Here is a 24,460-nt window from a genome sequence, read left to right as displayed (position 1 = left end):
CTACTCTAAATCTACCCGGGAGGAGCCAGGGCAAGAAGCTAGCACGTAAATAAAGTAAATCTATAATATAAAAATGAATCCCAAAATGTGTTGGTAAGCGCATAACTTTAGAACAGCTGAACCGATTTCTTTAATGCTTTTTTATTATATTCCTTGAAGTACGAGGATGGTTCTTATGTAGAAAACGTGAATATGTACCACGGGCGAAGCGAAGCCGGGGCGGACCGCTAGTGTTAAATAAAAGTTATCATTGGTATCAGAACATACAAATTAAATAAAAGTCTTTTTTTCTTCTTTTTTTATTTCCACCTTACTTTGTAGAATTTGGGAGTTTGTAGAATTAAACATCAATATTAATTTAAATAAATTTAATTGTTATATTATAATAGTTAATTCTTTTGAATTCAATATTTCATTTAAAATTAATTTTATTTTTATTGAACATCCGAAGAAGCAAGGGGAACTACAGTTAAATTGTGATTTACACTAAAACACGGATTTATGGGATCCCGTATATCGCCTGGTTCGGAAGTACAATTATAGACGGTTGGAGAATCAGTATCTATATTTTCTTTAGAACTTGAAAGTTTTAAAGCTGAAGGTGAATTTGTATCAATATCGATAGTTGAAATTGTAATATTAGCAGTCGATTCTGTAAAACTTTCTGGCGGTGGTTCTGTCACATTATTTTGAGCTGCTGTGTTAAGAAGCACTGAGCAAGGTATAGTAGTCATAAACTCTTTGGCCGATTTTGTAACAACTGTTATAGTGCACTTAGTATTATCATTTGGGCTATCAACTTTTGCATCCTTATCACCAGCATCTGGAGTAAATGAAGTTGCAATTGAACAAGGAATAGCAAGAACTTCAGTTGCATTATCTGTACTTATAGTTAGAGTACAGTTCACCAAATCAGCTAATAAAGAATCGGACGCCGAAGTATCTGTCCCATTAACAGGTGCTACTGCTACAGGCTGTCCTCTGTTGTCATATATAACAGTGTGATGATGATGTCCCGTGGATCTAGCTAAATTCCATAACGCCAACCCAGTTAATATTGTTCCTATTCCTGCTCCAGCAATTCCAACACCAGCTAATGAGCTCCCTCGACTCATACCACCAAAACCTTTATTATTTGAATAACCACCGAAGTAACCTGGCATTTGCGGACTGTGTCCTCCGCCATATCCGCCATAATTATTTCCCATATTTCCGTAGCCTGAGTATTGAGGAGGTGGTCCGTGCTGATTATGATTATTTCCCAAACCAGGATACGGTGGTGGTGGACCCTGAGGATGATTATAGCCGTTTCCTAAATTATTTTGTGGTTTGTATGAGTTAGATGCTTGATATGGTGGAGGTGCCACATTAGAACCAGAGAGTCCCGTGCCTTGGGGATAACCTGCACCTGTTCCAGAATTTCCTGAGAGACCATTTGATGCTGGATATGAGTGACTATTAGAACCATATGACGCAGGTTGTTGTGCTGACTGCTGATTGGGAATATTACTACGCTGAATGTTTTCCGATTGAACTTGATGAGGAGCCAAATTAGCAGCAGATTGCCCTGATCGTTGAGGATTATTTACACCTGTTCCAGAACTACCCGAAAGACCATTTGACGCTGGATATGAGTGTCCATTTGCAGGTGTATGTTGTGGTACTGATTGCTGATTTGCAACATTACTGCGCTGGATAGTTTCCGATTGACCCTGTGTTTTCTTTGGCGGATCACTTCCAGATAAGCCTGTATTACTAGAAGGATATGAATGTTTTTGGTCGCCTGGCTTAGACTGGCGAGGTTGTGATTTCTGAGTTTTCTGAGCAGATTTTTCTTGCCATCCAAATAACGTAGGCTTTGGAGCTGATGCTTGTGAATGGCTCACCGATGTCGGTGCTGGATGATTACTCGACGTCCTTCTACTACTGCTACTACTACGGCTTGAACTTCTGCTCCTTGATATTTTTTTTCCCTCAGCAATGAGGATAGTCATTAACAAAAAGAACAATAATATTCTGCATAATAATTTAGCCATTGTATTCGAGTTGTAGTATCATAACAAGCACACTGTAGTTATATATTGAGACTTAAAAAAACCCGAAATATTTAAATGGAGATTCGAAAAATACTGGCACGACGCAAACACTTGCCGCATACAATGGTTCTGGAAATAAATTGGTCAGCCGCCCTATAACTATTATAGTAGGAGTTTTACCTTTGCTCGCCGTCCGCGTCGAGGTGAAACTTGAATGACACGCGCAAACAAACGACTCCAGTAAATCAATAATACTCTACGAACTCTTATATAATATATTATGTTACAAACTGGTACTTATGCAGGCGCTAGTTGATTTATAAACTCAAAGAAACATTAAACTAAAAAATGTTCTTAAAAATAACTAGGAAGTTAATTCTCATGTACATATCAATATTTCATGTACTTATTTACTTATTTTTTTTTACTTAATATCATTTAAATAATAATGGTTTCAGAAGTAACATAACAATATTTCATATTTTATTTTAAAACAGAATTAAAACGGAGCACAACGAGAAATCGTAGTAACCCACCCATTATTTAGGAGCGGATGTGTCACTTATGCTCGTTACCTCCTTAATATGAGTATTGAGAATTCTTATAGATATGTCGTGGCCATATCGTAGATTTGCTCAATTCATGAAATGATTGATCATTTCACGAAATGGTCGCATTTCATGAAATGGCCAACATAGTTTGATCAGATCGAATCGTCAACGTTTCACGATTTGGTCATCCACTTTTGGCCAGATCGTAGATCGTATAAAATATAGAGAGTCCATAAAACATTAAAAAATTCTGAATATTTAAAGAACTTGTTTATTTTCATTTAAGTTAGTGCCGCGGCAGCGGCCGACGAATGCCAGAAGCGAAGGTTTTTGCAATAGAAAACAGTTACTTAGTTTAGGTTAGGTTAGACTTTAATAAACAAAGCACGAGCTGAGCGAGCAAAGCGAGCGTGCCGCGGCAGCGGTCGGCGAGTGCCAGAAGCGAATCGCTTTTTAAAAAAGAAACAATTATAATAACATAGGATATATAAATATATTTATGTATAGGATTTTAGACGCATTTTTTCTTCAATATAAGATATCCGAATTTTCCATAGTACTCGAACCTCTTTATAATCGTAAATTATTTGCTATGACTTTCTTCATATTGTACCTAATAAAACGAATTATGAAGTTTTTAACTGCGAATAATTAAATTTTCGCCAGCGGCCGCCATTTTATCACATAAACACAGCGCTTGCAGCGCCTCTACCAATAATTAATGTAATTATTTTACGATATGATCAAATAATTTTGATCATTTCATGAAAAAACCGCGCGTTTAGTTGGCCATATCGAGAAACGATTTCTTATCATTGATCTGCTCAAACCACATCATGATGTGGCCAAATAATAGACATTCAACCATTTCATGAAATGCGACCATTTCGTGAAATGATCGATCATTTCATGAAATGAGCAAATCTACGATATGGCCACGACAGATATAACTCATAATACTGAGATAATCGTTAGAAATTGGTAATAACTAATAATCTATGTTCGAAGGTCATATTTCACGTACCTTTAGTACTGTACCTACATATAACCTCATCCTACCTGCCACTTAAGGATACGCTGATATCACTTTCGAAACTTAGATAAATTAGGTACCTCAAGAAAAACAGACGATAAAAACGTACCTAAACTTTACACTCAAGATTCAAACAAAAACATGACTTCGCTAGGTTATGTTCTTTTATATATCTTGGGAACTCTTCAGACTCCATCTACATAATAATATCTAGGAATATAAATAATACAGATCCAGCCGTAGCATTTTCCATAAACTGACATGTCATCACTGTAGATTATATACCTACCAATGTCCAATGTCCATGCATCGTGTCTGTCTGTGTGTCTGTCCGCCTGTCTATTCGTGATAAACTCAAAAAATAGTGCACCAATTTTCATTACACCCATAGATAAGTTTAGACGAAACCGCGGTCTGAAATTTAGATTTCAGACTTTGTTATCCTTTTCCTTCAAAAATATATATTCAGTGTTTATCACGCATTGTTGTTTACAATGCATTCGCATTTGCCCTACTTTCTTTACTTTTTAACGCGATGTTATTTGCTTGACCGGTTGAACTGTATGTTTGTATATAACGGACAGGTTTGTACGTCACCCGGATGGTGGAACGGGGATATAATCCATCATCCGGTGCGGAGAGGCGGCGTGAGAAGTGTTCCACTCACGCCGCCCCCCTAGGAAGGTAGACCTGGCGGCCTCCCGCCACATTCGCGTTGGGCCTGGAGATAGGCTGCCGCTGACGGGTCCGCGGACGCGGTTCTACCGAATACCCGCGGCCCCGTCTATAAAGCGGCACGGCGGAACACAGTGGAGTTTAGTCGGTAGGTCCCTGCACTCAGCAGGGTGAGTCCGACATAACCCAGGGCTCTTTCCCCGAGTGCCCTGGGTATGCTTAAATGCATTCTCCACTATAAAAAAAAAATAAAAAAAAAAAAGGTTTGTACGTCACCAACTCCTTTAGATTCGATTTTGACCCACTTTAAACGAACGTCTAACAGATTTAATCCAAACTTTGTACATTTATCAAGGATCGGTGGCAATTACGATAATTATTTATTAAACTACATACCTACATAACTACCTAAATCAATTATATTATTTCCTTGCATTTTTTGGCAATAGAACGCAGAGTACCTACACAGTTGACAGATATATACTACGTTGTGGTACGGCTGCAGCTGGTACCTACGTATCAAATCGTTTGAAGTATTTCAATTATAATAACTAAATATTTGTGTATTTTATAGGAGAATGTCTGTGGAGAATGTCAATTGACTTATTTGTTAGGTACCTAGTTATTTCTTTGTTTGTAGTACAATATGTACTTACATATATGTATAACAATTAATAAGAAATCAACACTATAAGATAACATATCGTCTATTATCTCAGGCTATACGGTAAATTATTGATAAGTTAATATAAATCTACCTGGAAGCTAATTATTTTTTAGTAGCAAATTGTTTCTCCACGCTTAATTGTAGTAGCTATAAAACACGGGTGTACATTATTTTAATTTCATTTTTAACATCATTAAATATTTTACATTTAACATGCTTACAATCTTTGTATTCATTCTATGTGTGGCGCCTTGTACTTTTGCACGACCGAATTATCAAGAAACACTTGGAACGTAAGTAACTCCATACGAATATTTTTTTGTGTAACTAATTTAATATATATATATTGATTGTTTATAAATTAAATAAGCTAGTAGATATGTATTACATGATATGTTTATTATAATAATTCCTAACGCCAAAAATTCTACGCAATTAAAACAAATGTTTATCAAAACAATATTATTTGATTTAATTCTCTATTTGATATCAACATTGAACATACAAAATCTTTTGTCCTGTCAACTGTAAGTAGGTATATGGATATGGTATATGGATAGCTATTGCACGCCTCATAAGCGAAGCGTTGAGGTGGGTAGGTACTACTGTCACTTCGCGCAAAACATCTGATTTTTCAAACTTAAAATGTCTTTATGTATCATACATTGCACTTGTAAGATAATACATACACACACATATTAAGAAAAAACACTATTTTTAACATTCATGATATTTTTGATGTCATTTTTGTTATTTAAACTAGTTAAAAAACAGTTTAAAAAAGTTCTGTCTTGGACGTCCGTGTGTCTGTATGTGCGGAGGATTTTCTTGTTAACACGATAGCGACCGAAATACTTTACTAATCGAGTCTTTTTTTTTCTCTTACGCTTGAGTATGCTCAGGAATAGAACCCTTTCATTTTTCAAGGTCTGATTCGATGTGGTTTAATTGTTATTAAATAAACAAAAAAAAATATCGACTGTTCTCCATAATTTTAGTATATCTATATATATTCTTTATTTTATTTTTTATTGTTTTCATATTTATATTGTACTCAAAATTCACCATTATAAACTCGATTCTTTATACTATAAGCCAAGGTTTAAAAAAATAAGTTGGTAGTCAGTCCCTTAAACCTGCGCAGTTTCACATCTAGGTGGGGCCACAAGAAAAATAGCTCAATTATTACGGTATCGCTTTCTTTACTTTTCCAACTGTTTTATTTTATTTCTTTTTTATATTTATAGTGTACTCTTTATAAATAATCAATTTTATTGTAAAGGATGAGATTATGAGGCGTGCACTTTTGGATTTTCCAAACTATTGATTTCTATCACGAAGGTTCAGTGTGAGTATTTCACAATCAATTTACTTGTGATTTAGTTTACATAATTAAATGAAATATGTTTTTAAAGAGCCGACTCGAAGTGGGAAAACTAGTTAACTACTATCAAATTATATTAATTAACAAATTAAAAAGTTCTAATATGTGAAATTTGAACGAAAATTTTATTTAACATATTTTATTAATTCTTCTAATAACTTTTATTTCATTTAGAAAATCAACCAACCAAATCAAAGTTCCTTTTCATAATATTAAACTTGAAAATAAATATTTTTCTTAACTATCATAAAATTCATCTACTTAACTATTAGTTCCACGGATATCAAACCCATCATTGCTGATTGCTTCAACTGCACTTCCGAACGATGACACAGCTCAGGGGTGTTGAGTTGTCACCCCAGAGTATATATGCATTATGCACGTATATTTTCTGTGGTTGTCACTAAGAAATTGCATGCTTAATCAAGTGATACGACCAAGAAGCTTATATCCTCTAATACACTGGAGATTGCACTATGACCATTAACTTGAAACAAGAAACTATGACATTCAATGACGTCAGTCATGTTTTTTGTCTCTTTCTGTCGAGTGACCACGCTGGTTTGTAAATTCAGGATTTTTCAAAATAGAAAAAACTAAAAATCATGGTCTATAAATAATAACGACATATATTTTTAACAGTATTTATATTATAATATTATGGTCATACTTTATAGGTAGGTACATACAATTTTAATTGGTATAGAATGATAGTTATAAATAATTTTTGGCTACAAAGCTTGGATATGAACCGATATATAGCATTAACATCCTTTGTAAATAGAGGAAAGTTGTGTTTTGCATCAGATGCTGTTTACCAAATTGTTAGCTACTCAGATCTTCTTTTTAAACGCGTTGCTTCGACGGGTCAATTTCAAGCCAGAATCATCAAAGAAAAACTGTTTATAGCAGCCTTGCACAAATTTCAGCTAACTTTACAAAGTTTATTTTTCAAAAGGTATTTTTTTCTGGGTCGTAATCCTCAGTAACCTTGATGGGCACATATATTTCTTTTTATTTTACTTTTTGGAAAGCTGAAATACGTAAAACAAAAAAATATGAGGTAAGTTAAAAAAGTATAAATTTCAATGTAAAAACGAACAATCTTATAACTACATGTGAGTGCAATTACCGATGTCATGTGTTGTTTCATTACTAGTAACAATCTTTAAAATGGTGTTCTAAATTTTCATCATAATATTGTTATTACAATATATTCTCTTCGCTATCCATAAAAACCTGTCATCATGGTTACCTTACTTGTTAAATCTGTTTATTGAAAACTTGTTGAAAAATGATAAAGTATTAGGGAAATAACAAATTTAACATGACTGCTTACTAAAATGATGCTAAATTAGACAATTTTTGCCATTGAAATGATTCTAAACAGGTAAATGCAGGAGTATTGAGGAATATTGTAAATAACGTAAATATACACTTGCCTGTGAAATTCTATGCCAGAATTTGGTGTCCAAACACTTCTGCAATTTTGCACAATACAATGCATTCTTTATATTCGGAAAATATTCATTAAATAAGCAACAATATTAACTTAAATATTCGAAGCGACGCAATTTTTTTGACACACATGCCATATTGACAAAGTGAGAGTTGCTACAATTTTATTATGGTGACTACCCATAATCAGGGAGTATCGCTTTTTAATAATTGGTTCAGATACTTAGTTTATTTAGCATAAATAATAATTGTCTCATCCAACAATGCTTCTGAATGACGTTGTTGGCAATTTATCAACAAACTCATGTACAAAAACTAACCTTTTGCACAGAATATTACAGCATACATAGTAGCCTTGGGAAAACTTCGTATTAACAGTGGTAATACCAAGTTAGGTGTGAAAGTGATAAAAAACATGAACTGGGCAATATTTTCTTGTTACACGTCAATGTTCATACCGAAATCTCCAGTGTATTAGATATAAGCTTCTTGGATACGACTAATATAAGAATGCCATCTTGTCATCTTATATTAGTCGTTAGTTCAGTTATAATAAATCAAGCAAAATAAAATAAACATCTAACTAGTAAATTAAAGGATTTTCGAATACCTACTAGGAACGTGGCCTTTTAAAAATATTATGTTCCCGGGTGGTTAATAACACCCGGTAGGTACGTGCCATAGCAGTAACATTACTTTTACTTTTACTTAGGATAGGGAAGCGCTTGACCACAATCTCGCCTGATGGAAAGCTGAGATGCGGTCTAAGATGGTACGCGCTTCCCTAGTAGGTACCGGTTCACTCTTCGCTTGAAGTAACAAAGCGAATAAAAAATAGTTGCTGCGATTTAGCACATTACACGATGATTGATGATTCTGAATAACTGCACCACACGCTGCCAAGCTTTGTAGTTCATAGAAAGGATCAGACATTATACTAATTAATAATTATTATTATTTTATTTATCTAGATCAAATGATGATCGGAATGTGATTCAGGTGCCAGACAACTGTCAGGACGGTCAAGTTCTTGTAAATGGCGTCTGTCGCGATATCTGGAGGCGGTTTGATACGTGAGTGGATCACTCAATTATTACAACGATAATTATTTATACAAAATATTTATTCATTTATAGATTTGGATGATAGAGCTTTTTAAAAGAAAAAATAACAAGCGAAAATCCGGTTCTACACGATGGTTCTACACAAGATACATTAGTAATTATATATTATATTTTGATCTATAAATTGTGTCCTATTTTAACACGCTTTTATAAGATTAATCCAACTAAGTAGGTACCTATGTTTTTATATTATGTTACCGACTCATATAGACTAGATTTTGACCTATAAGCCCCGCAAGTTGATATTGCGATTGGCGGCCATCTTGGTGACGTAGTCGACGTCGACCCGTCAGTACCGTTCGCAAATTCAGCCCGCGCTAATTATCCTGTTTGACTGTGCTCCGTAGAGAGAGCTCCATAGAGTGAATCAATAGGAAGGTTTTAGTGAATAATTTATTAGGTTTGAGACGAAGCGGGCAAAGCCGTGGGCGGTAAGCTAGTAATTTTGATTTACATAACATTAATTAAATTTTTTTTTCATATTTTCATCCCTAATTATTGCACTATATCAGATTGTTCGATGTCGAATAAAAAAGAACAGTGTCTCTTGCAACGGATGTTAACGCAATCCACTGCTGTCAGCTTCTTCTACAACAATTTCTTTGAACTTTATAGAGGTTAATGAGTTACTTTCTTCTCCTAATTAATGATTGCAACCTTTAAAGTCATTTAGCTGAGCCTCGAGGAGGGACAATCCAAGTTCCCGATAACTGCCCGCCTCCACAAGTTCTAATTAATGGAGCCTGCCGTTATGTATGGCGATCAGGAATCGAGTCGTAAGTTCTTTATATCTGTATACTTACGTATAATATACCGTATGTTTGATATAGCTGAGCCCCCTGGTTTCTCCTTGATAAGTTTGAGAAGAAAAACTATTAGTACATAACTAAGTTATCATGCTCCACTCACAATATTTCAACATTTTTCGTTGCTTCTTTGCTCCTATTGGTCGTAGGCCATTGCGCGATGTTGTAAATGCTTTTACAATAAATGGACATCCAACAAAAATATTTTTTTGAATGTTAAACCAGTAGTTAGTTACCGACATGATATTTGCAAATGAACATTATTGCACTATATCAGATTGTTCGATGTCGAATAACAAAGAACAGTGTCTCTTGCAACGGATGTTAACGCAATCCACTGCTGCCAGCTTCTTCTACAACATTTCTTTGAACTTTATAGAGGTTAATGAGTTACTTTCTTCTCCTAATTAATGATTGCAACCTTTAAAGTCATTTAGCTGAGCCTCGAGGAGGGACAATCCAAGTTCCCGATAACTGCCCGCCTCCACAAGTTCTAATTAATGGAGCCTGCCGTTATGTATGGCGATCAGGAATCGATTTGTAAGTTCTTTACATCTGTTATCTTGCGTTTCTTGCGTACGCATATTTCATATAAGATAAATATAAAAATTTAACACCGTTACAGGTGGAATATTTCATTTAATATACCAAGCCTTATTTATTGCCTCAACCTAAAATTAAACGCAATTTTTATAAAAAAAGTGGTATCTAGGTTAAGATAGCTTGGAATACAGTGTGAGTCTAACTGCCCATGGGTTTTGGTTCAGTTTATTCAGAGGAAAAAACTTTATAGATGTGTATGAGTTACTTTCCTCCCCTAATTCATGATTGCAATCTTTAAAGTCATTTAGCTGAGCCTCGAGGCACAATCCAAGTTCCCGATAACTGCCCGCCTCCACAAGTTCTAATTAATGGAGCCTGCCGTTATGTATGGCGATCAGGAATCGAGTCGTAAGTTCTTTATATCTGTATACTTACGTATAATATACCGTATGTTTGATATAGCTGAGCCCCCTGGTTTCTCCTTGATAAGTTTGAGAAGAAAAACTATTAGTACATAACTAAGTTATCATGCTCCACTCACAATATTTCAACATTTTTCGTTGCTTCTTTGCTCCTATTGGTCGTAGGCCATTGCGCGATGTTGTAAATGCTTCTACAATAAATGGACATCCAACAAAAATATTTTTTTGAATGTTAAACCAGTAGTAAGTTACCGACATGATATTTGCAAATAAACATTATTCCACTATATCAGATTGTTCGATGTCGAATAAAAAAGAACAGTGTCTCTTGCAACGGATGTTAACTCAATCCACTGCTGCCAGCTTCTTCTACAACATTTCTTTGAACTTTATAGAGGTTAATGAGTTACTTTCTTCTCCTAATTAATGATTGCAACCTTTAAAGTCATTTAGCTGAGCCTCGAGGAGGGACAATCCAAGTTCCCGATAACTGCCCGCCTCCACAAGTTCTAATTAATGGAGCCTGCCGTTATGTATGGCGATCAGGAATCGATTTGTAAGTTCTTTACATCTGTTATCTTGCGTTTCTTGCGTACGCATATTTCATATAAGATAAATATAAAAATTTAACACCGTTACAGGTGGAATATTTCATTTAATATACCAAGCCTTATTTATTGCCTCAACCTAAAATTAAACGTAATTTTTATAAAAAAAAGTGGTATCTAGGTTAAGATAGCTTGGAATACAGTGTGAGTCTAACTGCTCATGGGTTTTGGTTCAGTTTATTCAGAGGAAAAAACCTGTTTGTACATATCCGTTTCTGCCTCACACACAACTGTTCAAAATACATATTATCCTTTTATGCAGCATTTTTTATTGCTCCTCAACTAATATTGGTCGTAGGCAGTAGCGTAATGTTATAAATGCTTCCGAGATTTTAATTTCAAACCTGTACTTGGTTCCTTGCAAAAAAATATTTTTTCTAATTATATCCTATCAGATTTTCCATGTCGATTAAAAATAACAGTTTTTAATGCACCTAGAAGCGAGCGAACTTTATAGATGTTTATGAGTTACTTTCCTCCCCTAATTCATGATTGCAATCTTTAAAGTCATTTAGCTGAGCCTCGAGGCACAATCCAAGTTCCCGATAACTGCCCGCCTCCACAAGTTCTAATTAATGGAGCCTGCCGTTATGTATGGCGATCAGGAATCGAGTCGTAAGTTCTTTATATCTGTATACTTACGTATAATATACCGTATGTTTGATATAGCTGAGCCCCCTGGTTTCTCCTTGATAAGTTTGAGAAGAAAAACTATTAGTACATAACTAAGTTATCATGCTCTACTCACAATATTTCAACATTTTTCGTTGCTTCTTTGCTCCTATTGGTCATAGGCCATTGTGCGATGTTGTAAATGCTTTTACAATAAATGGACATCCAACAAAAATATTTTTTTGAATGTTAAGCCAGTAGTTAGTTACCGACATGATATTTGCAAATAAACATTATTGCACTATATCAGATTGTTCGATGTCGAATAACAAAGAACAGTGTCTCTTGCAACGGATGTTAACGCAATCCACTGCTGCCAGCTTCTTCTACAACATTTCTTTGAACTTTATAGAGGTTAATGAGTTACTTTCTTCTCCTAATTAATGATTGCAACCTTTAAAGTCATTTAGCTGAGCCTCGAGGAGGGACAATCCAAGTTCCCGATAACTGCCCGCCTCCACAAGTTCTAATTAATGGAGCCTGCCGTTATGTATGGCGATCAGGAATCGATTTGTAAGTTCTTTACATCTGTTATCTTGCGTTTCTTGCGTACGCATATTTCATATAAGATAAATATAAAAATTTAACACCATTACAGGTGGAATATTTCATTTAATATACCAAGCCTTATTTATTACTTCATAGTTACCTCAACCTAAAATTAAACGCAATTTTTATAAAAAAAGTGGTATCTAGGTTAAGATAGCTTGGAATACAGTGTGAGTCTAACTGCCCATGGGTTTTGGTTCAGTTTATTCAGAGGAAAAAACCTTATAGATGTGTATGAGTTACTTTCCTCCCCTAATTCATGATTGCAATCTTTAAAGTCATTTAGCTGAGCCTCGAGGCACAATCCAAGTTCCCGATAACTGCCCGCCTCCACAAGTTCTAATTAATGGAGCCTGCCGTTATGTATGGCGATCAGGAATCGAGTCGTAAGTTCTTTATATCTGTATACTTACGTATAATATACTGTATGTTTGATATAGCTGAGCCCCCTGGTTTCTCCTTGATAAGTTTGAGAAGAAAAACTATTAGTACATAACTAAGTTATCATGCTCCACTCACAATATTTCAACATTTTTCGTTGCTTCTTTGCTCCTATTGGTCGTAGGCCATTGCGCGATGTTGTAAATGCTTCTACAATAAATGGACATCCAACAAAAATATTTTTTTGAATGTTAAACCAGTAGTAAGTTACCGACATGATATTTGCAAATAAACATTATTCCACTATATCAGATTGTTCGATGTCGAATAAAAAAGAACAGTGTCTCTTGCAACGGATGTTAACTCAATCCACTGCTGCCAGCTTCTTCTACAACATTTCTTTGAACTTTATAGAGGTTAATGAGTTACTTTCTTCTCCTAATTAATGATTGCAACCTTTAAAGTCATTTAGCTGAGCCTCGAGGAGGGACAATCCAAGTTCCCGATAACTGCCCGCCTCCACAAGTTCTAATTAATGGAGCCTGCCGTTATGTATGGCGATCAGGAATCGATTTGTAAGTTCTTTACATCTGTTATCTTGCGTTTCTTGCGTACGCATATTTCATATAAGATAAATATAAAAATTTAACACCGTTACAGGTGGAATATTTTATTTAATATACCAAGCCTTATTTATTGCCTCAACCTAAAATTAAACGCAATTTTTATAAAAAAAAGTGGTATCTAGGTTAAGATAGCTTGGAATACAGTGTGAGTCTAACTGCTCATGGGTTTTGGTTCAGTTTATTCAGAGGAAAAAACCTGTTTGTACATATCCGTTTCTGCCTCACACACAACTGTTCAAAATACATATTATCCTTTTATGCAGCATTTTTTATTGCTCCTCAACTAATATTGGTCGTAGGCAGTAGCGTAATGTTATAAATGCTTCCGAGATTTTAATTTCAAACCTGTACTTGGTTCCTTGCAAAAAAATATTTTTTCTAATTATATCCTATCAGATTTTCCATGTCGATTAAAAATAACAGTTTTTAATGCACCTAGAAGCGAGCGAACTTTATAGATGTTTATGAGTTACTTTCCTCCCCTAATTCATGATTGCAATCTTTAAAGTCATTTAGCTGAGCCTCGAGGCACAATCCAAGTTCCCGATAACTGCCCGCCTCCACAAGTTCTAATTAATGGAGCCTGCCGTTATGTATGGCGATCAGGAATCGAGTCGTAAGTTCTTTATATCTGTATACTTACGTATAATATACCGTATGTTTGATATAGCTGAGCCCCCTGGTTTCTCCTTGATAAGTTTGAGAAGAAAAACTATTAGTACATAACTAAGTTATCATGCTCTACTCACAATATTTCAACATTTTTCGTTGCTTCTTTGCTCCTATTGGTCATAGGCCATTGTGCGATGTTGTAAATGCTTTTACAATAAATGGACATCCAACAAAAATATTTTTTTGAATGTTAAGCCAGTAGTTAGTTACCGACATGATATTTGCAAATAAACATTATTGCACTATATCAGATTGTTCGATGTCGAATAACAAAGAACAGTGTCTCTTGCAACGGATGTTAACGCAATCCACTGCTGCCAGCTTCTTCTACAACATTTCTTTGAACTTTATAGAGGTTAATGAGTTACTTTCTTCTCCTAATTAATGATTGCAACCTTTAAAGTCATTTAGCTGAGCCTCGAGGAGGGACAATCCAAGTTCCCGATAACTGCCCGCCTCCACAAGTTCTAATTAATGGAGCCTGCCGTTATGTATGGCGATCAGGAATCGATTTGTAAGTTCTTTACATCTGTTATCTTGCGTTTCTTGCGTACGCATATTTCATATAAGATAAATATAAAAATTTAACACCATTACAGGTGGAATATTTCATTTAATATACCAAGCCTTATTTATTACTTCATAGTTACCTCAACCTAAAATTAAACGCAATTTTTATAAAAAAAGTGGTATCTAGGTTAAGATAGCTTGGAATACAGTGTGAGTCTAACTGCCCATGGGTTTTGGTTCAGTTTATTCAGAGGAAAAAACTTTATAGATGTGTATGAGTTACTTTCCTCCCCTAATTCATGATTGCAATCTTTAAAGTCATTTAGCTGAGCCTCGAGGCACAATCCAAGTTCCCGATAACTGCCCGCCTCCACAAGTTCTAATTAATGGAGCCTGCCGTTATGTATGGCGATCAGGAATCGAGTCGTAAGTTCTTTATATCTGTATACTTACGTATAATATACTGTATGTTTGATATAGCTGAGCCCCCTGGTTTCTCCTTGATAAGTTTGAGAAGAAAAACTATTAGTACATAACTAAGTTATCATGCTCCACTCACAATATTTCAACATTTTTCGTTGCTTCTTTGCTCCTATTGGTCGTAGGCCATTGCGCGATGTTGTAAATGCTTCTACAATAAATGGACATCCAACAAAAATATTTTTTTGAATGTTAAACAAGTAGTTAGTTACCGACATGATATTTGCAAATAAACATTATTGCACTATATCAGATTGTTCGATGTCGAATTAAAAAAAAAACAGTGTCTCTTGCAACGGATGTTAACGCAATCCACTGCTGCCAGCTTCTTCTACAACATTTCTTTGAACTTTATAGAGGTTAATGAGTTACTTTCTTCTCCTAATTAATGATTGCAACCTTTAAAGTCATTTAGCTGAGCCTCGAGGAGGGACAATCCAAGTTCCCGATAACTGCCCGCCTCCACAAGTTCTAATTAATGGAGCCTGCCGTTATGTATGGCGATCAGGAATCGATTTGTAAGTTCTTTACATCTGTTATCTTGCGTTTCATGCGTACGCATATTTCATATAAGATAAATATAAAAAACGCGAATTTCTTTACGCTAGTCACAATTAATGTGCGAATCCTAAAGCGTTAACAAATACATTTGCACTCTCTACACAGTCTACAGTGTGACTGTCAAAACGATAATTTTGTATGGAGTGTCCGGGGTGTGCTAATGGTTGAGTAATTTTGGTGTTTAGGGGATGTTTGGTCATTGCAATTTGACTAACTGATTAAATATAACATTGTTATAGTTATCTTATCATAAAATGCCATAAAACCAAAAATATAAATTCAACAAAAAAAGGTCGTGTTCCATCGTTACAATATGGTATTCACTGAAAAGTGCTTCATATTGGTTGAAATGGTTGTTAATCATCTCAATAGATGGTGCGCGGTGTGTCCCTTCAGACACATACAACTGAAAGAATAGAATAAATTCGATCGCTCGGGCGGGTCACGAGTGGCTGAGTTGGTGAGGAATCCGCCCCGGAATAGCGCGAAAGGATGCGAATTCGAGTCCCGCCTCGTGATCGAATTTTTTCTATTCTTTGTAAATTTATATTTATAAAGCATTTGAATGCCATAAAACCAAAAATATAAATTTATATATTTTTTCAATAAAACTTTTTTTTTATTATTTTACGAAGAAATGATATCACACCATTTTTGTAGATTTCATTTTCATTAAGTTAGCTAAGGTTTTACAGCGCTCTGAAGTGAGTACTATTTTTCAGTACTATATTTTCCTGCGCGGGTTACTAGCGCTGACAAGCGCCGCGCCGTTAAGCGCTTAAAAGTTTCCAGAATGGTTTCCAGCTTTCTTTCTGCATACGCCATTACGTAATATCGCAGGAATGTGCGATGCGAAGCAGATCGGAATGTCTTGCGGTGCGTTCGTGCGAATTCATAGATATTTCCGATGCGATGCGAATTCGCGGTTTTGTGACATACAAACATAGGGCGTATTCAGAAAGAAAGCTGGAAACTTATAAGCGCTTACCTACCGTCGCTTGGCGCGCTTTCTGAATACACCCATACAGGTGAAGCTAATAAAAGCGTGTTAAAGTAGTTTTGACCAACTAACTTCCTTTGTAGAAAAACTAAAAAGCTTTTGAATGTTTTTTGTTTTAATTATCTTTCTATAATATAAAAATGAATCCCAAAATGTGTTGGTAAGCGCATAACTTGAGAACGCCTTAACCGATTTCGTTAATTCTTTTTTTATAATATTCCTTGAAGTTCGAGGATGGTTCTTATGTAGAGAAATCGTGAATATGTACCACGGGCGAAGCCGGGGCGGACCGCTAGTTATCAATAAATTCAACTGTCATACGTAATATTAATTACCTATGACTTGGCTATTAAAGATAGAGTAGAGAATACTGGAGCCCAGAACCGCGCTAAATAAATATAAAGCGTTATTAAAATTTCTTTTTTTTTAATTTTATAATAATTTCAGGGCTGAAAGTTTACCTAGTAATGTGATTACTGTACCAGACAACTGCCCTCCGGGACAAGAACTTGTGAATGGAGTATGTCGTGATATCTGGAGGATATTATTACTGTGAGCTTTCACAACCATATTCACACAATCAACACCTTATGGTGTTTAATCATTTTTAAACAAATATTTAGATTCTATTCCTGGCTAGGAATGTTGCTTATTTTGCAAAAGTACCAATTTATTATCTACTCGCTTCTGCCCGCGGCTTCGGCCGCGTGGTGTTTTAATAAAAGGTAGCCTATGTTCTTTAGGGTTTTAAGATTGTCTGTGCCAAATTTCATCAAAATCGGTTGAGAGGTTTAAGCGGGTAAGCGTAACAGACAGACAGACAGAGTTACTTTCGCATTTATAATATAAATATTAGAGTAGGGATGTTCTGTACTAATAACCGCTTTAACGAGAGTGTTTGTTTACTTATATCTTTGATCAAGCTAATATCAGAAACTGGAGAAGGAAGAAGAGATTTAAAAAATTCCCCGTTGGATTTATACGTGATCCCTATGTGTCATGAAGGCTCTATTCTAATGTTCTAAGACTCTATTACTTGATTTATAATAATTAAATATCGTTTCAGAACCGAAGGTGTGCCTAGCAATGTGATTTCTGTACCAGACAACTGCCCTCCAGGACAAAAACTTGTGAATGGAGTATGTCGTAATATCTGGAGATCTAATATTTTGAAGTAAATACCGACAGCTTAAAATAACTTCACTATAGTCCATACTGTGAAATATTTACCTACTTGTAAAATTTATTGGAGCAGATCAAATTGGCGCATTAATATCTACCGAAAACGATACAAAGAAAATTTATAAATAAAAATTATTTAAATGATTTTTTTTTTTTTTCAATTTTCAACGTTTAAGTAGTTATAAGTCAAGATTTTGTAAAAGTATTTGTGATTAAACGTACTCTCTTTCTTTCAAATGCAAAATATAAAACATACTTTTTAATTCTTTTTAACTACAATGATTAAGTACCTACTTAATTATATTTTTAAAAGATTAAAAAAAAATATACTGCCACTTGATTTTTCGCTAATTTCTCGCGTTCTAGTTATGCGTGCTAGCCTTAACCACAGAATAATAACTAGTAGCTAGCCTTAACCACAAAGTAATAACAACTAGTAGCTAGCTACAGAAGCTTTTCTTCGCAATGGTTTCCTAATACTTGTTGGTAAAATGCTCTAAGATGCTAGTAGACTACCAATTGAATTCGCTTTTAATTTTAAAATAAGATAAATAAATAAGGCTATCTACCTATATAATATTTATTAAACGTACCTATAGTTATTAGTTAGGCACTTCTACGAAATTCTTTATAAATATGTTATCTTTGTTATTAGGTACAATCAGTGTTATTAATTTCATTTTTATCAATAAAGAATAGGCTATACTCAAATCTATTATTGATAAGAACACCAATAGGCATAATTCATGTCCTTTGCGATCGCTATTCTTACGGGGGCGGGGCATTTACAAACGATGCCTTACTCTTAAATGATTTGGGAGTATGAAAAATATATTTTTTCCTTCTTTTCGCCGTATTCAATGTGCACACAAAATTTCATAAAAATCGGTCCAGTCGTTAAGGAGTTTAGTAAAACACCACAACACGACTATTTTAAACATAATACATAACATTTGATTTGCAGAATTATGCGAATAACAACTGTGTAGTGCGATGTTTCTTTATAGGATTCCGTACCGAAAGTGACATTAGAAATTTTTGGAGAAAATCAATGAAAATATAAAACTATAACTAAGTACCTAATATTGAAAAGTTATTTTATGCACGTTTTTGCTCGAAATTAATTCTCAAAATGAAATTTATTTTCATGAAATTTTGTGTCAGTGTTTCGGGTCATTTGTAACAGGATGGCGGTTCTACAGGGGTCTTAGTACGCAATGACAAAAAGAAAAATGATGGTCAGAACGCTGATACCGGATACCTTAAGATACTGTAATATTTTATATTAGAGAATCTTAACATCTTCACCGTGTGTGACGCGCTTAACACGTTAAATATCCAGGTTCTAGGAAAATGATAATTGCTTACTTACTTCATTTAAAGGACAGATAAAACGATTAGGTATTACGATAATTAAGTAATTAATTATTGAGAAAACAAACGCATCTAAGTATTTACCTATATGTTATTAATATTATACTAGATATATAAATTATCTACCGATATCTAATAATGACATAGTTACTATATCTATTGTATTCTTAGAAGATTCTTTATACGATACCAATGTTGAAAATATTTCTGTCGCCGTTATCTGGTTGAATCTGCTATAATTGATTAATTGTGGTGCGTTGATAATGACGACATTCAATTGAATCACTAGGACGAACGTTGATTTAACAAGCGTCACTCAACGTCCAACTACTTAGGGTATTGTAACATAACAAAATGAAAAATAAAATAAAATAACCGATTGAAGAGGGCGGTTATAATATACTCCCGAGAGATAACTAGACAACCGAGACAGTCGGCATATTTTTGACATTGAAGATGGCGCGGCGGATATATAACTCTCAGCAGTCAGCATATTTTTTAAATAATATGACGATAGAATTTACTTATTCCAAACATCCACAAGAAGACGGTGACGAGCTCCTATTTCTGTGTACTTGAAAAATAACACTAACCTAACCTGATGTACCTCCTTATCTATCCAACGATTATGCTAATTAATGATGTTCAGTCAAGACGTTGAACGTCATTAATGATTAAGGCTGGTTGCAGAGCTTGACCGACCATCAGTGCGTACGTCAGTCGCGCTTGCCATATGTATGGAAATTCATAAAACCGTTCATAGCTAGACCGACCATACGCACGCGTATTGTCATGCGCATTAGTGTCATAGTCATATAATAATTGTTGATACGCAATGACGGTCGGTCAAGCTCTGCGCAATTTGACTAGTTGTCCATTAGTCATTCAATTAAATGTCGTCATTCAATGAACGCGCTAGTCATTCAATCAAAAAGCAGATACAACCAGATGACTGCGACATATCCACTGCCTTATAAGTTATAATATAAGTCATACTTGTGTCTATGTTTACACCTTGTCTACACCTATTATGCAGTATGCTACTGTAAGTGTAATCCATTCAGTCGTTCAGCGTTCTTGAGAGATTATTTATTTTGATGTGATAAATTTCAGACAATCCCAAAGGCGCCAAATTGATGGAATTATCTTGTCGGAAATAAACTTTGAAGTGGGCAATAAAAACATAATAAGCGTCCCATCGCAATGTCCTTCTGGATACCGACCGGACGCCAACGGAATATGCCGCCCAATCCTAGATTGAATCCATTGAGCTATTATTATTGAACCACACTAATCATATACCTACCGACCGTACAGCACTTGGAAAAGTATATTCAGCGTGTAAAACTCAATAATTAAAAGATATGTAAATAAAATATAAATTTGAATTTGAAAATATAAATATTTAACATAAAATATGTAACATATTATATGATTCGGCTATTGTATTATATTATTCATTTCAAGATACAAATATTTGAATTATATTAATAAATATATACAGTAAGTACAAAAATAATCGATAGCATGCTTGTAGCCTGTGATTTAATAAAATATTTGATCCGGTTAACAAAGTGTTTTATTTTTCATCTCATATTTTCAAGTTCTCAACGTGAATAGATTTTTGTTTTCTTTTTAAACCTGTACCAAAAGAGGCCTTGCGGCCAAATTTTGACTGGCAACCTAGTCGATATAATATATTCTCCTAATTATAAATATACATAAAATTCAGGTTTTAGCAAAAAATCGATGATCGCACTAATCCTGCTGTGGGATCTTAGACTATGTATTATAATTTAAAACTTCAAGACGAAGTCTCACACGACTGACACGAGTAGGTACCTATCTAACATTTTATATTTTTCTTATTCAGGTTAACTAGGTCCAGCCGTCCAGACTTACGAATTCATTGTTATTTTTATTTGAATAGCAATGTTCCATCCATTCACTCGGAGCACTGCATGCTTTTAATTTACCATAGAGAAGGAGACTACTCTGTAGGCTGTATCTCTGTGGTAAACTTTATTATAATTATTGTAATGAAGGGATATATTATTTTAATCACATATGTACCTACCTGCTTCTTCTTTTATTAGAATATGGATAGGCAGCTATTAAGAAATAAGTATAGGTATTAAGATATAACGCTTATTTCTTACGCCTTTTAAGTTGGAACTTAAAAGGCGTAAGAAATATCACTCAGAGTACCTACTTGGCAGAACTTAAACGCAAAATAGGTACCTAGTTACCTGGAATAGTTCGTTTGATAAAAGTTGAATATTTCTGTAAACAGCAGAAAAACGATCTTCGATTGAATCAAAACGAATTGTGGTGCATACTAGTGCCTACAATGTACGAATGTTCGTCCGTATTATACTCCACATGTAGGTGAAGAAACGTTTGAAAATGTTTTCCCACAGTTCTAGTTGTAGGTTAGCGTATTGGTGAGAATATGAGTGACCGATAAGTACTATAGCTATAGTGAAGAGCAGAACGCGTAGTGGCAATCAAAGAGTAGTAATTATTACAGGGACAGGGTAGCCATTCTTCATTGCCATAAGTTTTAAAAGATTGCCATAAGGTTATGGCCCATAACCAATGACCTTTTAAAAGTAAGTACCTATGTAGTTACTTTAAAAAAATCATTGGCCATAACGCGATATATTATTATATCATTGGCCATGTGGCCACAACTCATAATGCGAATCATTAGTGCGTGCTATTTTTTGTCAATAAGCGTTTTAGGTCAAGTTCATCCTATCATAGGTATTCTTACATCATATACATATCTATACCGTATTAATTTAGACTTTAGAGACATTTTACCACCTACAGTATCACTAACTCCCCAATTCACAAACTTGTTTAGATTCATCACGACAAGAACATCGGGTTAAATAAAATAAAGTAGAAATCGCATTGGAAAATACCTATGTATTTAATTTGTACCGATTTTTATCTAAAATATTTACGTAATTTGTTGTAGGTATTAAATCTATTAAGCCGTGTGATACGATCACACTTACTTATAATGATTTGCATTATTGATAAACATTGGAAATAAAGAAAACCGCTCACTCACGTGCATATACGTACACTTAGTACGCAAAATATTCGGTGTACGTTCCAAATGTTGAAAATTAATTTTAAAAACTATATCAATAGTTACTTATCTTAATTTTAAAGATTTTGAAATTTTCATGTACCTAACATATATTTGTATAAAGCTGGAGAGTTTGTTTGTTCGTTTATTTGAAACGCGTTTATTTGAATTCGCGCGCAGAAACAACTTGTCCAATTTGAAATTTATTTCTACAACTAACTAAGTACCTACACGCAACGGTGTAATTGTAATAAATTATAAAAAAAACATTTTCCAGTAATTTAAAGTACCTACTTACCTGTAACATGGTTCCATGAAATAAGACAAATAATAGGTATTATCATGACGTATATTTTTGGGGCATATTATAAGCATTGCCGGTTCCGGAGTAGAGTTAAGTAGCGGGCTTATGCTTAGGTTAGTACCTAACAGGCTCCAAAATACATACGTAACGCAAAAAAAGAACATCTTGTCTTTTCATTGAAGATAATTTTTGTTCATATTATGATATTTTATTGGTAAATAGCAGAAAAGTCGTGAAGTTGAAATCACTGAAAACATAATAATAATATCATTTAAACGTCGAATGACTCGGTCACGAGACGCCAGCTGTAGACGTAGTAACCTAAGGTAGTAACTATTTCCTATAATGCCTAGATTTAAAATGTATATAATATGTACCTATAGTAATTAATTGTGACAGTAGTAGTATATAAGTTCACTACATAATATGAGTTAGGTACCTACCGTAACTTCTGTTTCCAGACTGCTGCAAACAATTCACATAGAAATAGCTATACAATTAGGTAATTAGGTATACGATGCCGTATTCGAGGATTGTGATCGTATTTGCATAGTAAAAAGAGAGGTCCTACTAATATTATAAAGTTTGTGAGGATGTGTGTGTGTTTGTTACTCTTTCAGTAAACCGATTACAATGAAATTTAGCACACATATAGAGGGTAACTTGGATTAACACATAGGATAGGTTTTATCCCGGAAATCCCACGGGAACGGGATCTATCATCTATGCGTTCATATACGAACGCACGCACACAACGCCGCTCAGTTCCCTCTCTGGTAGGGGAAACTTGCCTAATTCGTACCCCTTAAGGAGAACCTCAAAAATTTTGGAAATGAACAATGATACACAGTTATTTATATTAAGTAATTATAATTTCACTAATGTTCTATTAGTATTTCAACAAAAAATAACATATATCTTATAAACTTCTGAGAAATAAACAATTTTCAAAAACTTAAAAAAAGTACGATTTAAGACCATTCATCTTAAATCGTACTAGTATATTCTTAAATCGTACTTTGAGATCCTATCATTGGTTTACAGTCTTAAAAATCACAATCTTAATAATCTTCTCCTCTTTTTCTTAATTTTAATGTACCTAGATTAATTCTTATTAATACAGCGGATGGTCTTTGCCAAATCCTGACAGTCATCGCAGTAATAACATTTTGTTTTTTTAGTTGTCCCTGCACATAGCTCATGTAGGTAATTGTGAAGTATGGGTAGGTACCCATACTTCACAATTACCGCATTTAATCATGTTTTCTTTAACGTCTTCTTGACATATTTTGCAATACCAACTGTCATTTTCATCTTGTTCTTGTTTCTTTTTCTTGTTTCCTTTTTGAGGTGTTTTCGTTCGTTCGTACAGGTACGTTTTAAGAAGTTGCTGCGAGTACGAAATAGGCACAAGTATCAAAAGAATTTCAAATTTGCCGCAAAAAAAACTGTCAACGAACAAGCCGGCTTTACTATGTGAAATACATTCACAAATATACGCATAAATATAAAATAAACAGTTAAACAACTTATGAACGATATACTTGGAAGACAGTTCTTGTGAAGTATGCGAAAAAATTACTCAAAAAGTAAGAAAAAACTTACTTGATAAATATTTTAGTCGGGAGCAACGTAACAGGTATTTATTTGTCACATGGCAATATGGCCGACTATTATTGACATTTTATGCCACCAGAGGCGCTGGTAACTATTACCCAAGCCGAGATATAGACGAGGTA

At 34.5% G+C, this 24,460-nt stretch overlaps 2 protein-coding genes across 9 annotated transcripts; one reads left to right on the top strand and one right to left on the bottom strand.

The window, feature by feature from the left end:
* Positions 1-353: 353 nt before the first annotated feature.
* Positions 354-2,197, bottom strand: LOC123691420 (basic salivary proline-rich protein 2-like). Its single transcript, XM_045635800.1, has one exon. It carries the CDS (start codon positions 2,034-2,036, stop codon positions 435-437), a length of 1,602 nt encoding a protein of 533 aa, XP_045491756.1. The 5' UTR covers positions 2,037-2,197; the 3' UTR covers positions 354-434.
* Positions 2,198-5,042: 2,845 nt separating this feature from the next.
* LOC123691507 lies at positions 5,043-20,880 on the top strand. Of its 8 annotated transcripts, XM_045635933.1 has the most exons (17): positions 5,043-5,255; positions 8,776-8,877; positions 9,594-9,704; positions 10,164-10,274; positions 10,578-10,685; positions 11,145-11,255; positions 11,815-11,922; positions 12,382-12,492; positions 12,807-12,914; positions 13,374-13,484; positions 14,044-14,151; positions 14,611-14,721; positions 15,036-15,143; positions 15,605-15,715; positions 17,206-17,310; positions 17,825-17,932; positions 20,428-20,880. In XM_045635933.1, exons 1-17 carry the CDS (start codon positions 5,176-5,178, stop codon positions 20,573-20,575), a joined length of 1,860 nt encoding a protein of 619 aa, XP_045491889.1. In that variant the 5' UTR covers positions 5,043-5,175; the 3' UTR covers positions 20,576-20,880. The 8 variants fall into 8 exon arrangements, with proteins under 8 accessions (XP_045491889.1, XP_045491894.1, XP_045491891.1 ...); XM_045635938.1 differs by lacking the exon at positions 10,578-10,685; XM_045635935.1 differs by lacking the exon at positions 11,815-11,922.
* Positions 20,881-24,460: the final 3,580 nt, after the last annotated feature.

This window comes from Colias croceus, chromosome 4, assembly GCF_905220415.1.
Source record: "Colias croceus chromosome 4, ilColCroc2.1".
NCBI classification, from domain to species: domain Eukaryota; kingdom Metazoa; phylum Arthropoda; class Insecta; order Lepidoptera; family Pieridae; genus Colias; species Colias croceus.
This window is presented reverse-complemented; position numbering and strand designations above follow the sequence as displayed.

Coding starts and splice junctions, on each gene's coding strand:
- LOC123691420 (XM_045635800.1), bottom strand. CDS start 2,036: ATGGCTAAATTATTATGCAGAATATTATTGTTCTTTTTGTTAATGACT.
- LOC123691507 (XM_045635933.1), top strand. CDS start 5,176: ATGCTTACAATCTTTGTATTCATTCTATGTGTGGCGCCTTGTACTTTT. Junction 11,923..12,381: donor TGGCGATCAGGAATCGAGTC/GTAAGTTCTTTA, acceptor CAACCTTTAAAG/TCATTTAGCTGAGCCTCGAG. Junction 15,716..17,205: donor TGGCGATCAGGAATCGATTT/GTAAGTTCTTTA, acceptor TAATAATTTCAG/GGCTGAAAGTTTACCTAGTA.